The sequence below is a fragment of the Bufo gargarizans genome, chromosome 1 (genome assembly GCF_014858855.1).
Source record: "Bufo gargarizans isolate SCDJY-AF-19 chromosome 1, ASM1485885v1, whole genome shotgun sequence".
NCBI lineage: Eukaryota > Metazoa > Chordata > Amphibia > Anura > Bufonidae > Bufo > Bufo gargarizans.
Window position 1 is genome coordinate 695,120,341 of NC_058080.1, and position 17,231 is coordinate 695,137,571.

At 50.0% G+C, this 17,231-nt stretch overlaps 1 protein-coding gene across 1 annotated transcript in view; it reads right to left on the bottom strand.

Annotated features, from left to right (window-relative positions):
* Positions 1-17,231, bottom strand: part of MTREX (Mtr4 exosome RNA helicase) — a 95,402-nt gene that overhangs the window by 18,657 nt on the left and 59,514 nt on the right. The window contains exons 16-19 of the mRNA XM_044276229.1: positions 14,769-14,919; positions 12,860-13,032; positions 4,797-4,865; positions 3,371-3,499 (exon numbers count right to left, since the gene is read on the bottom strand). Of these exons, the coding sequence (XP_044132164.1) occupies positions 3,371-3,499; positions 4,797-4,865; positions 12,860-13,032; positions 14,769-14,919 (522 nt within the window). The remainder of the gene's footprint in view (positions 1-3,370; positions 3,500-4,796; positions 4,866-12,859; positions 13,033-14,768; positions 14,920-17,231) is intronic.

The window sequence follows — 17,231 nt, forward strand, 5'->3', positions numbered from 1 at the left end:
CCAAGACCTCCTCATGGCCACCATCCAGGTACATAAAGATCTGATGCTCTCGCATTAATTAATGTAGGTGCATCAGGAACTTCTGCACCTGGCCAGTGGCCACAGGTGTCCTCTTAAATTCAACTGTATTGCAGTTTCATACTGTAGCGCAGGCTGCAGTATTCTGTGCTGCACTGTGGTATCCGCCAAGGCAGTATTCTGTGCTGCACTGTGGTATCCGCCAAGGCAGTATTCTGTGCTGCACTGTGGTATCCGCCGGTACTGCCGAGGCAGTATTCTGTGTTGCACTGTGGTGTTAGCGTCTACGTTTTTTTCCCCCGTACAGATTGCATTTGGATTGCATACAATTTTTAGTCGCATGAAGAAAAGCTGAACAAACAGTTAACATCTCCTGGCAACCATCAGTGGAAAACCACAATGCATCTGGACGCCTTCCATTTTTCATGCAAGTCCCATTTACTTCTATCGAGCCAGAGCTGCATGAAAAACGCAGATTATAGAACATGCTGCACACATGATGTGTAAAAAATGGGTCCGGATTCAGTCCCGACACTATGCGTTCGCTACACGCATCACATCCGGAAGGAAAACACGCTTGTGTGGAGCCCTTACTCCTTTTCTTAAAAAACAAAAAACAAACAAACACTTCATAGGGTTGAATAAACTCTTAAAAAAAAACAAAAAAAAAAAAATTTACATGTATTATCATAGTGTATAAAGCCTTATGCAGACGTCCGTGGAACGCGGTCCGTGAGATACCGGACTGGCATTGCAGGAGCGCACGGCGTCATTGGTTGGCTTTGTGTATAAGAGTGTATTACTGTACTAAGCGCACGGCGTAATATACACTCTTATACACTGCGGAGGCAGCACAAAGCCAACCAATGACGCCGTGCGCTCCTGCAACGCCAGTCCGGTATCTCACGGACTGTGTTCCACGGACGTCTGCATGAGGCTTAATTGTGAACAGAGCCCAAAAGTGAAGCATCAGCAGAAGCGGAACATGCGGTAAACCTTCCAGCATTTATTTCTTTCCGCATATGGCATCCAAATGTCCAATCTGCTGCCAAACTTCAGGCAACACAGACATGCCGCGATTTACTGTACGCCATTGGGTATGTAACTGGTTTCTATGCCATGTTGTGTAAGGCACATGAACAGGAGGTGCAGTGGTCTATACTGAATGCGACTGTACACAGTGGACTGTCGCAGTAACACAGGCTCCCGCAGAACGCTGCATGTCATCTGTCACAGACTTAAATGTTCCTAAACTTTTTTTTTTATTTAAAACTATTACCAGTCCCCTAAAATCATTGCTGTAATATATTTTCTTCATTCATTCATTTTATTCTCTTCCTTTCAAAATAGTCGCCCAAAGTCCGGACCTGTACACAGCACTGTTCGCTGGCAGGAGCACACCTCGCTACTTCTGCCCATCCTCACTCCACTAAAAGCCTGGCACAGTACAATGGTGGAGACCCTGCACCGATGTGCTGTGCAGAGCTCCTGCCTGTGCCCGCTCTGCTCAGGACCCTGCACCCATGTGCTAGGCCAGGCGGATAGTGGTGTGCTCCTGCAGTGGACTGCAAAAGACAGAATCCGTACACCCAATTCAAGACTGTTTTGATATTTTGATTTAAAGGTTTGGGTACATTTTAATGGCGCACATGTCTTCAGAAACTAAATCCAAAACAATTATCCCTCAATAACCGCTGGTTTTCATGTTCTGCCTCCATCTTCCAAGGACTTCTTCAGTGATGAGTAGGAAGTGGGGAGCAGCAGGTACCAGTAACCACTGGAAGTGAGCGAGTAATGTTTAAAAAAAGAAACTAAGACGTTCCAGACATGAACAAAATTCATTATGAAGGAAACAGAAACCCCCTTTAGGTTTATATTAACAAAAAAAAATATTTGTAATTTGAACCCTCATGTGTAGAGATGAGCGAACTTCTGTTTTAAGTTCGGCGTCTAAAGTTCGGGGGCGGGTTAGCGGAGAATCCCGATCTGGAACCGGATATGGATTCCGACTTCCGTTGTGGTCCGTGGTAGCGGAATCAATAATCGGCCATTATTGATTCCGCTACCACGGACCACAACGGAAGTCGGAATCCATATCCGGTTCCAGATCGGGATTCTCCGCTAACCCGCCCCCGAACTTTAGACGCCGAACTTAAAACAGAAGTTCGCTCATCTCTACTCATGTGTAGAAAAAAAAGCCAACTGACCCTGTGGTGAACTGAGGTGGCCGGGACGATCAAAAACAGCCAAGTGGGCTGTGCTATGCAGTTTCCATAGCTCCCATGCAAGTGAATGGCATTTATTTTATGCACTTATATAGCGCTACTATATTCCGCAGCGCTTTATAGACATTAGCAATCAAGCTGTCCCCAATGGGGCTCACAGTTCCCCATCAGTATGTCTTTGGAGTAGGAGGAAAACCCAAGCTAACACAGGAAGAACATCCAAACTCCATGCAGAGGTTGTACTGAGCCACCCTGCTACCCATACAGTTACAGAAACCGTTTCGGCCCAGTGAGATAAGCAGTTTCTGCATTCCAGAAATGATAGAAGCCGCATAGCTCGCTGTACTTTACGATTTGAGAAACTCCCACGCGCTTGGGCAGCACGATGGCTCAGTAATTAGCATGCTTCCTTTCAGCATTGAGGTCCAGGGTTCAAATATGACTAAAAGTTTGAATGTTCTCCACAGGTTCGTGAGACTTTGCTCCAGGTAATCCAACTTCTTCCCACACTTCAACGACAATTTGAATTATAGATTGTAAGCTCCAATGGGAAAAGAGAATGGAATGGAAATCTCTGTACAGTGCGGCAGAATAGGTTGGCGCTATATAAATAGGAATGCTTTCCCAGATAACTAACCCCTGTAACTGTGTCACCAATCATCCAATGAATCGCTCATTGTAGATTCCGACAACTGTTTCTGGGCTGCAGATGGTGCTGTGGAAACAAGGATATGTTGTCCGTACGGGCACAAGTGATGGCAGTATCGACTGCTCGTCCCCATGCATCGAGGCAATGGGCACACGTAAATGCAGCTCTCACCACCTTTCAGGAGCAATCAATAATTGTGAACAGTTTGCTCCCGATAGTTGCCTTCTTACTCAGCCCATGTAAATGGGCTTACACCCATGTCCAAGAGACCATGATCCACATCAGTGCCAAATGGTGAAAAAAATTTGTTACCATTCATTTCTAGGTTTTGTACATTCAATAATACCAGGCGTGTTCTGAGAGGGGGACTCCAACCAACAAACTTCTGAATTTAACCTTAAGAGTGGAGGATCCCTATGGCGTCCAATACCGTCATAGAGAAGACTAAATATTCCTTAGCTAGAAGCCCGTCCTGTACCTGCATCTCTCCCTTTTCATCTGGTTTTGCCGGCTTTGCCGTTTCAGTTGCAGCATTTTTCAGGCTCTCTTTACAGCAGTTCAGCAGCACTTCTACCACATAAATAGGATCCAGATCTCCAGTATTTGGCTAAAGAGAAAAGATTACAGAAATAGTCACTTAAATTACACTTTTAAATGGAAAGCTGGACTATGAAGTTTATTGAAACAGTTCTTAAGCGCAGAACATCCATCTTGCTTAGAAATACAGCTCTGCTATGTCTCGGCTGTCCGGCTGTTTATACACCATGCTCGGAGGACATCCAGCTGTCCGCTCCACTGCTCTAGGGGCTGAAGTAGCTTCACCTTTCATCGCCATTTACAATTTCCATCTAGATATTATCTACATAAATAGCACAGAAACACTTAGGTGTCACAACCTATACTATAACGCGGATCTGGAGGGCACCAACGTATGTACAGTGGAGGTCTGAACTGCAACAAACCATAGGAATGAAGGGGCCATGTTGCTTTTTGTACATACTGATGTAGCTGTGCCTGGTATTCCAGCTCGGTTGTAGAGAACAGTGATGGCATGTAGTACCAGGCACAGCCACAGCTGTATGTATGGCACTGTGCTCAAATACAATCTACATTGTTCCTCGTTCTGCTGATAAGGGAGAGTGCCAGAGGTCGGACCCACCACCCATCATCGAGATGTGGCAGCCCTCTACCTACTTATATAGCACAGCAATGCTACACCTGTACACTGATAGCATTTCCTAAAGGCCCTCCAGACTGCTCAACTGAGCGGACGATTGTCAGGAAGGAGACCGCTGTATTTATGTGCAATGATCGCTAATGCCATCGCCCACCCCCATACAGAATCCGTTTGCCGGCAGCAAAAGCTGTTTAGACGGCAGGATCTGCTGCCAGCAAACAATGATTCAGGTGACCGCATGAACAATCCACTTATCTGCTGAATAAGTGTTCCGAATATTCATTGGGTAAATTGGTGGCACAATTGGCGATGATCTGCCCGATAATCGGGGATTGTAAAGGCCTCGTAAGGTTAAGCCACTTGTAAGTTAATAGAATTATTAAAGGGGTTGACTTTAAAGCAATGTCTGCAAAGTGACTGCATCCTGCCTAGCCTAGTTAACCCTTGTGATCCTGAGAGCAAAGGGGTCGCCACTCTTGTAAAGCATAGCAATCCCTTTGGCCTAACAAGAACTTGGCAGGTACAGCTACTCAGAACCATTCATAGCGCCTGCACACACAAAAGGGGTGGTGGCCCCTTCAATCAAGATCTCTCAGGGTCCCCAGTGATCGGGAAGTGAAGGAAAATTCTTGATATAGGTCATTGATTGCTGTGATGGGAAAATCCACTGAAATGCAAACATTAAACTAAAACCATGCAGAAATAAGCATGCGCTCACATAACTGACCTTAACATTTGACTTTTTGGAGAAGTTGACCACTACGCCCCATCCAAAATCATCTTCTTCATTCTTAACCTGTAAGAGATGTATCACAGCTTTGGTATGACAGACTGGCGAACAGATGTACTGAATAACATTTCTGCAGGGGGCGCGGGGGTGAAACTTAAGATCATGTGTAATACAGGGCCGAGAAGTAATAAAGACTCATCATGAAGTCTGTCAAAACCTGTGAAAACGTATAAATGACTAATGGAAAAGTCATAAAATTGGACTCCAGTTGGCAGAGAAACAGAGGGTGACAGCATTTATTGTGAAAATGCCCGGGTAACAGCTGCTTGGCCCAAGGACAGATCTCCAGACCACGGTGTGAACTGCCATGTATGTTACAGCAAGCACACAAATTAGCACTAGAGGGGATCAGAATGGTGAAGACCAAGGTGTGGCTCAGTTATGACTCAGTATATATTAGCCACTCAAAAAAGGGGACGGCTACACTGGTGGCGCGACAGCTGTTGTGGCCAGGATCGCAGAGTAGCAGTAATCCCGTAGAAATGCTAGGGAATGCCACGGCAGTCACAAGAAATCCAGCAGTGTCAGATGTCTTGCGACCAGCGTGGCGATTCCATTCATTTCTATGGGATCACCGTTACTCTGCGATCCTGACCGCGACCAGTGTAGCCATACCTTAATTAATAGACTGATGGAGCTTGTCCTATCGCTATATGCACAGTCATAGAGGGTAGGCTGCCAGTCATAGATAGGATCACCTGCTTGACTTCAAGGCTCAGAAGAGCAGAAAAAAACGAGATTTTTGTATAACTTACCAGTAAAATCTCTTTCTCGCTCTTCCTTGGGGGACACAGGAACTCTTGGGTATAGCTTATCTCCATAGGAGGCGTGACACTAAGTAAAAGACTGTTAAGCCCCTCCTCCAGCAGCTATACCCTCAGCCTGGAGAGAGAGACTTCCAGTTATGTGCCCAAGTAGTGCAAGACAAAGGCAAGGAGTAACCAAACCAATACCAACAAGTCCGAAAAAAACACCCGAAGGCCAACAAAAAAATAATGGGCGGGCGCCTGTGTCCCCCAAGGAAGAGCGAGAAAGAGATTTTACTGGTAAGTTATACAAAAATCTCGTTTTCTCGCCCAATTCCTTGGGGGACACAGGAACTCTTGGGACGTTCAAAAGCAGTCCACAAACAGGGAGGGACCACAATCAAAAGCGAACCAGGCACCGTAAACATTAAGGCACCGCCGCCTGCAAGACCAAGCGGCCCAAAGCAGCATCCGCCGAGGCATAAGTGTTCACCCTGTAAAACTTGGTGAGCGTGTGCAAAGAAGACCAGGTGGCCGCCTTGCACAGTTGTTCAGCCGAGGCACGATTACGCTGAGCCCAGGAAGCCCCGACCGCTCTGGTAGAATGAGCGGTAACACCAAAGGGCGGATCCCTGCCCCGAGCACGGTAAGCCTCAACAATAGCCATCTTGAGAAAGCGGGCAACAACCACCTTAGACGCCGCCAGCCCCCTGCGCGGACCCTCCGGAACCACAAACAGAGAATCCGTACGCCGAAAGGGTCTGGTCACATCCAGGTAGATCCTGAGAGCCCGAACAACATCCAGACGGTGAAGCTCCCGCTCCCGGGGATGCGACGGGGTCGGACACAGAGAAGGAAGGACAATATCCTCATTCAGGTGAAAGGCGGACACCACCTTCGGAAGAAATTCCGGAACAGGACGGAGAACCACCTTGTCCTGGTGAAAAACCAAGAAGGGCTCCACGCAAGAAAGAGCCGCCAACTCAGACACACGCCGAAGAGACGTGATAGCGACGAGAAAGAAAACTTTGCAAGACAACAAGCGAGGGGAAACCTTGCGCAGAGGCTCGAAAGGGGAAGATTGGAGAGCCGCCAACACAATGTTTAGATCCCAAGCAGGAACAGGAGGGCGATAGGGGGGAGCACAATGAGCAACCCCCTGAAGAAAGGTCTTAACCGGACCGAGCGGAGCCAGCGGACGCTGAAAAAGAACCGAAAGAGCCGAAATCTGACCCTTCAGGGTACTGAGACCCAAGCCCAGAACCAGACCAGATTGCAAAAAAGACAAGACCGTAGGAAGGGAAAACCTCAGAGGGGGAGTCCCCAAGGCCTCACAGAAAGCCAAATAGGCCCGCCAGGTACGATAATAAATCCTGGCCGAGGCCGGTTTCCGTGCACGAATCATGGTACGGACCACGTCAGCCGAAAACCCCCGCCGCGTCAGGACCGCGGTTTCAATAGCCACGCCGTCAAACGTAGCGACCCTAAATGCTGGTGGAAGATCGGCCCCTGAGAGAGGAGGTCTTCTCTGAGAGGCAGAGGCAAGGGAGCGTCTGCCAGAAGCAACATAAGGTCGGCGTACCACGGACGACGCGGCCAGTCCGGGGCGATTAGGATTGCTGGCGTGCCTTCCGCCGCAATCTTCCGAAGGACCCGCGGAAGAAGAGGCAGGGGCGGAAACACGTAGAGGAGCGAAAACTCCGTCCAGGGGAGGACGAGCGCGTCCGCGCCGTAAGCGTCCGGATCTTTGGCCCTGGCCACGTAGATGGGAAGTTTGTGGTCGAATCTGGAGGCCATGAGATCCACGTCCGGACGACCCCAACGGAGACAAAGAGACTCGAAGACGTCGGGGTGCAGAGACCACTCCCCCGGGTCGATCGTCGTCCGACTGAGGAAATCCGCCGCCCAATTGTCCACCCCCGGAATGTAAATGGCCGAAAGGGCCGGAACATGAACCTCCGCCCAGCGAAGGATCAGAGACACCTCCCTCATCGCCGCCGCGCTGCGAGTGCCCCCCTGGTGATTTATGTACGCCACAGCCGTGGCATTGTCCGACTGGACCCGAACAGGGCGACCCTGCAGCAACGAAGTCCAGTGTCGGAGCGAGAAAAGAATGGCTCTCAGCTCCAGAACATTGATCGGCAGTCTGGACTCCGACGGAGACCAAGTGCCCTGGACGGACCGGGGAGGAAACACTCCCCCCCAACCCCGCAGACTGGCATCGGTGGTAATCACCAGCCAAGTCAATGGCAGGAAGGACTTCCCCTGAAGAGGGGTCCGCAGCCACCAGAGGAGAGAGGAGCGAACCTGGGGGGAAAGGGGAAAATGCCGATCCAGACTCTCCTGGGACTTGTCCCAAGCGGACAGGATGGCCGTCTGAAAGGTGCGGGAGTGGTACTGCGCGTAAGGAATCGCCTCGAAGCAGGACACCATCTGACCCAGGACCCGCATGCTGAACCGGAAAGAAGGACGGCGGTGGGACAGAAGGCTCCGAACCGACCGATGGAGGAGCAGGCGCTTCTCCAACGGAAGACGAACCACCGCAGAATCGGTATCCAGCAGCATCCCCAGAAAGACCAATTGCCGGGAAGGAACAAGAGAGGATTTGGGTAGGTTGATAACCCAACCAAACTGGCGCAAGGTCTGCAGCGAGAGATCCACGCTGGCTGAAGTCAGTGACAGAGAAGGCGCCTTGATTAGGAGATCGTCCAGATATGGAAGCAGAAAAAACTCCCCTGGAGCGAAGTAAGGCGAGGACCGGGGCCAGGACCTTCGTGAAAACACGAGGGGCCGTCGCCAGCCCGAAGGGAAGGGCAACGAACTGGTAGTGTTCGGACCCCACTGCAAAACGCAGAAAGCACTGATGACACCGTGCGATTGGAATGTGAAGGTAGGCGTCCTGGATGTCGATGGAGGCCAGGAACTCCCCCTGTTCCAGAGAGGCCACCACCGACCTGAGAGACTCCATCCGGAACCGCTGAAGACGAAGGAATCGGTTCAGCCGTTTCAGATCCAGAATGGGTCGCACCGAACCCTCCTTCTTGGGGACCACAAAAAGGTTCGAATAGAACCCCTTGAACCTGTCTCCCATAGGAACCGGGATGATGACCCCTTTGTCTAGAAGAGTCCGAACGGCAGCAAAGAAATCGGCCGCCCCTCGGGAATCCCGGGGAACCCGAGAGCGAAAGAACCGAACTGGGGGAAGGGACGCAAGCTCGAGTTTGTATCCGGAAGACACAACCTCGAGAGCCCAGGCGTCGGAGACGTGCGCCTGCCAGAAGTCCCTGAACAGGAGGAGACGTCCCCCCACCCGGGTGGGTGGGGGCGCACCTTCAGGCGGGGGGCTGCTTGGTCGCGGGAGCGCGAGCAGGTTGAGATTTGCGCCAGGAGGGCTGGGTCCGAAAAAAGGGTTTCTTACGCCTGTCCTGGACAGGGTTAGCGGACGGACCAGAGGCGGAGCGAGGAGCGGAAGCCCTACGAGAAGACCTGAAACGGGAGAAGGTGGGACGACCACGAGTGGAGCTCCTAGCCTTGGATTGGGGAAGATGGGTACTCTTCCCCCCCGTGGCTTCCGAGATGATTTCATCCAAACGGGTTCCGAACAAACGAGCACCAGAGAAAGGAAGGCTAGTAAGAGACCGCTTTGACGCGGCGTCCGCCGACCAAACCTTTAACCAAAGCTCTCTCCTAGCCGCCACGGCCAGAGCAGACGAACGGGCAATAAGAGCCCCTGCATCCAGGGATGCTTCACATACAAATTTTCCAGCCTGAACGATAAGTTGAGCCAGGGCACGGAGGTCTTGAATAGGGACGTCAGATTCAAGCTCCAGATCCAGCTGAGATGCCCATTCTGAAACCGCCTTACCCGCCCAAGCGGAAGCAAAGACTGGCCTAAGCGCGGATCCGGAGGCCGAAAAGACACCCTTTGTAAGGGCCTCTATACGACGATCTTCAGTGGATTGTAAGGAAGAACCATCTGCGACGGGAATAGCCGTGCTCTTGGACAAACGGGCCACAGGGGGGTCGACCTTAGGAGGAGACGCCCAGTTTGTGATGCAATCCGCCGGAAACGGATAACAAACATCTAACTTTTTTGGCGGGGTAAACCGTGCATCAGGACGGGCCCAGGCCTTAGAAACCACTGACGAAAAGTCAGCATGGAGAGGAAAAACCGCTGAAGCCTGCTTCTGGCGAAAAAAGGAAACACTGGTTTTCTCAGGATCAGGAGGATCATCGCGAATTTTAAAGGTATCACGGATACTGTTTATGAGGTGGCCCACAGCGGAAGCCAGCTTTGAAGGCAGCGCCGAATCCATATCCCAATCGGAATCAACCAGCTCCCCTTCAGAGGGCAAATCCTGCAAGGAGGAAGGGCCCGACTGAGAACGCACCCTTGGGGGGGATACCGAGGCATCCGAGGATGACCGGTGATCCGCCCTAGACCGCTTCTGGGATTGGCGGACTCTGGAGGAATCGCCTGCAGAGAGAGACTCAGACGGGTCGGCCAGGACAGCGGACCCGGAGGGCCCAGCAGGGGAATCATCCGGCTGCGACAAGGGCAACACATCTGCAAGTCGGCCCACAACGCTAGTGAGACTAACCACAGCCTGGGAGAGGGATCTAGCCCAGTCAGGGGGATCCAACAGGCCAGGGGGTGACACAACAGACGGCGGACCCTGCGATGGGTCTTTGCAAAGCGAACAATGCGGGTCAGGCTGCCCTTGAGGAAGGGGCGCCTTACATGCGGTGCAGGTATGATACCAGGGTCCCGCAGGCACTAAGGGGTCAGACATGTTGGTGGAAAAAAACTGCGTCCAGGCCAGGGGGCTGCAGTGGAGGAAAGGGTCAACAGTCCTACCAGGTCACAGAGGAGCAGAACGGCAGCGGCAGCAGCAGCAGATCAGCGGCGGCAAGCAGTGGTCCGTTCTGAAGTGAGGATCACAGAATCACGCAGGCACGAGAGGAGGCGGGACCAGTGAGGCGCGGGAAGAAGAACATCCGGCCCCTGACTGAAAACCAGCAGGACGCGGCAACGAAAAAAACTCCGCCCCCCGCCGAACACAATTTCGCGCGCGCGCGATTCAATCCGCGCATCCAATCACCACATGTCCCACGCCGCAGCGAAGCGAAAGGCAGGAGCCGAAAAGACAGGGGCCTGTAGAATAGCAGCCCTGCGCGAACGGCGATCACAAGACCCGGCCGCTCCTAACAACCCTCCCATGAGCGCCGCTAGTACTGACAAGTAACATTAAGGCACCGCCGACAGGCCGCCCCAGAGTCGGAGCAACAAGGTCAGCAGAACGGAGTACAGACAGAGCGGAGGGGAGGAAGTCACAAGGAAGGGAGAGGGAGGGAGGGAGGGAGGGAGGGGGAGCGGGGGAGCGGAATGGCTGCACTAGCCACCTCACCATGTGATGTCTTCACCCTCTTGTCCATCCAGCTGGGGCCGCCCCTTCAGCCACTGGCACAGAAGTGACAGTAGCTGGAGAGGGGCTTGCAGGTGGGCGACCCAGTGCTGGCGGGATGCAGGGGAGCATGAGCTGCCCTGGTCCTCCTTTTCTTCTGTGGGGGAGGCAGCAGGGCGGATAACCGGCCCTGGCGCAGCTCAACCCCGGGAAAACAGAGAAGTCTGCTGCGACTCTGTTGTCCCTGTGAAAAAAATCAAGTGAAAATAAAATAAAAAAGTAAAAAATCAAAAAATCTTCACAAAGACAACTCTGCAGTGCAGAGGGTGTCTTGCCTCCTTGACACTAAGCAAAAAACTGGAAGTCTCTCTCTCCAGGCTGAGGGTATAGCTGCTGGAGGAGGGGCTTAACAGTCTTTTACTTAGTGTCACGCCTCCTATGGAGATAAGCTATACCCAAGAGTTCCTGTGTCCCCCAAGGAATTGGGCGAGAAAATAAAATTAACAAAATACAAATTATACTGTTCTCACAAAACTATATACCTGTCTGCTCAGCTCCTTCTGCTCTATAACAAACTGCAGACACTGCATTTTCATGGTGACAGGTTCCCTTTAAGCTGGTCATAGCCATTAGCTGAATGTCAGCCAAACCCACCATTTTCTGCATAACCGATCAACCACCTAATAAGTAGGATGATGTCCCGACTTTCCTGCAATGGCAGATGTCAGGGGAAAGGAGGATCAGGCTAACTGGATTTCAGCATGCCCGATTTGTTCACAAGTTAGATAAACAATGCCAGGCGTCCGGCAGCTGCTTGCTGTCCTCTCTATTTTCAGAATATATGCCATCTCTGCCGAGTTTAAGGGTGGGCTGGAAAGAACAGCTGTCGGCTAAACAACCACCTAGGGTGCATGGGCTGCTCTTGTCCTACAAACTGGTGGGGATCTTGCAGTTGGATCCCTGACAATCTGTACATTAAAGGGCTTCTGTCACCCCACTAAACCTTTTTTTTTTTTTTGCTTACTTATAATCCCTACACTGCGATTTATGCCTACATAATCTAATTAATCATTTTGGTCCAGTAGATTTTGTTTAAAACCTGCTTTTAAAATATGTAAATTACCTTGCTACCAGCAAGTAGGGTGGCTACTTGCTGGTAGCAGCCGCATCCTCCGATCCTACAGACTCCCCCTCCGCATTGTGATTGACAGGGCCAGGGAACGGAATCGTTCTCTGCTGGCCCTGCCTGTTTGCATTCAAAATCTGGCGCCTGCGCCGCGGCCGTACCAGTCTTCAATCGGCGCAGGCGCACCGAGAGGCGGCCGCTCATTCGGCCGCTCCATTCTCATTGCGCCTGCAACGATGATGTCACATCTACACCCGGCGCAGGTGCATTGAGGATGGAGCGGCTGCCTCTCAGTGCGCCTGCGCCGATTGAAGACGGGTACGGCCGCGGCGCAGGTGCAAGATTTTGAATGCAAACAGGCAGGGCCAGCAGAGAATGATCCCGTTCCCTGGCCCTGTCAATCACAATGCGGAGGGGGAGTCTTTAGGATCGGAGGATGCGGCTGCTACCAGCAAGTAGCCGCCCTACTTGCTGGTAGCAAGGTAATTTGCATATTTTAAAAGCAAGTTTTAAACAAAATCTACTGGACCAAAATGATTAGATCATGTAGGCATAAATCGCAGTGTAGGGATTATAAGTAAGCAAAAAAAAAAGGTTTAGTGGGGTGACAGAAGCCCTTTAAGGGTATGTATTTATTAGGACATCGTTGTTCATTGTGAACCAACCCCCCGAAGTGGAGGAAATGCAGCAAAACTCTACTTAAAGCTGAAGCCACGCGCTTACCTTAACCAGCCTTCCGGGCTGCAGAAACGGGAGGCAATACTTGGGCTTGTGGATGTAATCTTCTATCTCTTTGGCGAGTTTAGCGAGCTGCTGGCGAATTTTGTAATAGGTGACAACGCTTTCCTCATTAGCAATCTGAATACAGTTATACTGTTCCTCCAATTTCTTCACCTCTGTAAATCAGGGAGGGACAGGTTCAGTGTTAACACTTAAAAAAAAACTTACGATTCATATTATATGACAAATGGCCAATAACAAGTATATAGTAATGATATCTAAGGTGACACTTCAGTACTGTCATCTGAAACGGGTCTGTTGTACAAAGAAGCTTTGTATGATTAGCATAGTGCAGGTCGTTACAGGGGTTTGCCACTTTTCCTATACTGAAGACCTTTCCTCGGCATAGGTCATCAGCCTGACTGCCTGCATCCCTGCCGATCAACTGTATGACGAAAACGCAGCATTCTTCACCGTTTACCTGTGAATAGGATGGAGCCACCCCATTGAAGTGAATGGGATGGAGGAGCAGTAATTACACTACTTGCCGCTGCAATGCCGAAGGAGAGCAGATAAATAGTGAAAAGAATTCGCCGCTTGTACGAGTGCTGTGTTCTGTTCATACAGCTGACCAACGGGAGTGCTGGCCCCGATACTGAGGACCTACCGTCATCAATATAGGGAAACAGGAGAACCCCTTTAAGGAGTATGTGGAAAGCTGCGTTCACAATTCAGATGGCTTTGGAGTGTAATCTGCTGCCCCAGTGTCTTGTCCAGCTCTTGCCTGTCTATGATTTGGTATAAAAAGTGCACGTTCCAGTACAAGTCCAATAAAATTCCTTGATTTTTTACATGAAATAATTCTCGTTAAAAATACAGAAAAATCCTATGATCGACATTGAAATAGATTCTTTAGAGCAGAAAATGTACACAGTTTTCAGATATAAGACGAGCAGTCAATTTGTCTGCCTTAGGGTCCAGTCACACATCCGTATGTGTTTTGTGGATCCACGGATCCGCAAAAACACAGACACCGGCAATGTGCATTCTGCGGACCGCACATCGCCGGCACTATAATAGAAAATGCCTAATCTTGTCCACAATTGCGGACAAGAATAGGACATGTTCCATTTTTGGGGGGAACGAAATTGCGGACCCAGAAGTGCGGGTCCGCATTTCCGGATTCGGACAGCACATCGTGTGGCCCCATAGAAATGAATGTGGAACAGAATTGCGGACGTGTGAATGGAGCCTTAATTGTATATTCACCTTTTGAACTTTGAAGACGGAAATAAAGACGCCCTCAATAGACAGTCTACTAGGCAATCTCCATCTTAAGCAGTCAGGAGAAATAGCGTTAGTCTGGGCGCTTATGAAGGTCTCTTTAGGCGGGACGATACAGCAGGCAATTGTGGGAAGGTAGCATAACTTCCTGACAATCGCCTGCTCATCAGTGGAGGAGAGCGCTGTATTTACATGCAGTAATCTCCTCCACAGTATGGGGAGCAGCGATTGCTCGCCCCCATACAGACTCGTCGTTTGCCGGCAGTAGACACTGTCTATACAGCACAATCTGCTGCTGGCAAACAACAATTTTTGTGATCTCATAAATGATCTATTATCCGATGAATGATCGCTTCGCTTGTTGATCGGCTAATCGGCAGCACTTTTATATTACCTGATAATGATCCAACGATCATCTTGCAGATTCTCAGTCCCTGTAAAGGGCCCTTTACTTGTCATTTTAGCAGGGGCTTCACCACTTTAACTCCCGCCAATCAAAACTTTTGATAGGGAGTAATACTTAGGTTATATAGACAACCCCTCGAGTTTCATGATCAGAGTTAAAGGGTCCGCACTGAGAAAGCAACATCACTCACACGGAAAACACAGAGAGAGAAACGTGACTTACTTTCTGCTACTCCAGGAATGGCTCTATAATGTTGGAACTGATAGAAGGACTTTTCCAGCATGTACTCGGGGTTAATTTCCTCCACACGCAGCAGGTTCAGCACCATGTTGTATGTGAGGTGGAATGCACTGTTAAGAGGATCCGGTGACCCCTGAGAATAGTAAGAATAAAACATTTTGTTATTACTAAGGATTACTAAAGGCAAAAAGCGTGGTAATAACATACGAGTCAATATATGATGTACTGCTGGAGGATACATAAGGTAGAGTAATCAGACTATACACACACATAAGGCTCCGTATGCAGCTTCCCAGTCACCCCCTGGTCTCTGGGAAAGGAGGCTGTATTCCCTTCCTGGAGATAGACATTTCTCTGTCTCTTAAAGGGGTCGTCCAAGTTAAAGAAAGACACCGGCAGCAACAGTGAATTTGTAAAACAGGATAAGTCATACTTTTCCCCCTTTCTTCTCCCTTGCCGTTTCCAGCATCATGCTCCAGTACTCTGGCGCTGAAGCCATCTTCCAGGCTGCAGCAGTGACATCCTGCCCACACGCGGTCACCCTGCTGCTCCTGAGGTCAGGGATTGGCTGCAGGATGACTGGGTGTACACAGGACGTCACTGCTGCAGCCAGGAAAACAAACAGCAGCAGGGAGGACTGGAAGTGGCAGGGAGAAAAAGGGCGAATATCGATGGTTATTTTAAGATATTTCTTATAAGCGTCCATTTGGCAGGACATTCCTGGAAAATTCAGGACTGTTGGCAACTACAAAGTACTATGAAGCACTGTGTGGCCCTCTGTGGCGGCCCCATATGTGGAGCTCCAGAAAGGAGGAAGGGATGGGGTGGCCATCTACATGGGAGTTTTTGGGAGTAGTAAAACATTTGGCCGATTTAGGCTCCATTCACACGTCCGTAGTGCATTGCGGATCCGCAATACACCCGGCCGACACCCCCATAGAACTGCCTATTCTTATCTGCAATTGTGGACAAGAACAGGACATGTTCTATTTTTTTTCCGGAGCGCGGACCGGAAGATCGGGGGCTCACTCCGGAAATGCGGATGTGGATAGCACACTGTGTTCTGTCCGCATCCATTCCTGCCCCATAGAGAATGAATGGGTCCTGCTCGTAATCCACAAAACGTAAACCCCGGATTACAGGCTGCGTACAGCATTTTATGTTGTTTAAATGTGCAAAAACACTGAAGGTTTGATCTTTGTCTCTTGCAATACAACACAGGACACCTGCCAATGATCTGCATGGAGCCAACACATGTAAAACGGGCAAAAACAGACCGCAATACTGTGCCATCAACTGAATGCCAGATTATCAAATGGTCACATAAAAGTAAAACTTTAAGGCTGGGTTCACACCTGAGCGTTTTACAGCGCGTTCCTACTCGCTGTAAAACGCTCAACAGGCAAGAACCAAATGATTTCCTATGGGACTGGTTCTCACCTGAGCATTTTACAGCGCGTACGATCGCGCTGTAAAACGCCCGACGCCCCAAGAAGTACAGGAGCTTCTTTGGGGCGTCTTGTCGCGCGTTCCCGTACATAGACTTCAGCGGGAACGCGCGACAATGGGCGTTCGCTTGTCTCTGTATGCGCGATTGCAAACGCCCGTACAATCGCGCATACAGAGCGTACGTTCAAGTACGCTCAGGTCTGAACCCAGCGTAAGTGTAAAGGGTGAAGTGCTTTCCAGATTACTAGTTGCCAGGTTAAACTTTCCAGTGTAATAGATGTCCAATAACTAAGCACTAGTAAAAGTGGTAAATTCATGAAGCCGTGGGTGACTGCGCTCTCATGGATCTCACTCCGTTATCCATCCCCCATTTACATCAACAGGAAACTTATGTTTCCCTGACAAGGGGAGAGCAGAGACAGGACATCAAATGCACCCAGGCTGCGCTGGTTTTTGGAAGCCCGGCACGATCCGGCGCAGGGCATGCTCTGCTTTAGGGTTGGTATTTAAAAGCCAATCACAACACGAGAGGAGTCCACATTTATAGGATCTCATGGCTAATAACTAAAAAAAAATTAAAAAATATCACACCGATTTCCTATTTGGTACCAGAAGAGGAAACGAGAAGGGCCAAGATAATCATGCAAGAGGGCAGCTTCCCATCTCCCAAGAGCTGCAGCCCCTGCCCTTTGTCTATGATGCCCTATGTTACACTGAGAAGGATGTTATAGGCAAGTGTGTGACAGCACCACAGAGAAGTCTTCAATGTGCAGACAAACCTGTGACGTTGGATTTTCAAATATTTCCAGGGAGAATAACAGAGGAACAGCGCAACGCAGAGTTCTAGGATAAGATGCTACAGAATTCTTAATTGTGGGCAAGAATCTCAGCTTTTATAATCCCCACGAAACATAGGGACCCCGACTCTCGTGAAAGATGGGGGACACTGGGAACCAACCAGCCATAAATATCTATGGGGGAGAAACCCATTTTTTA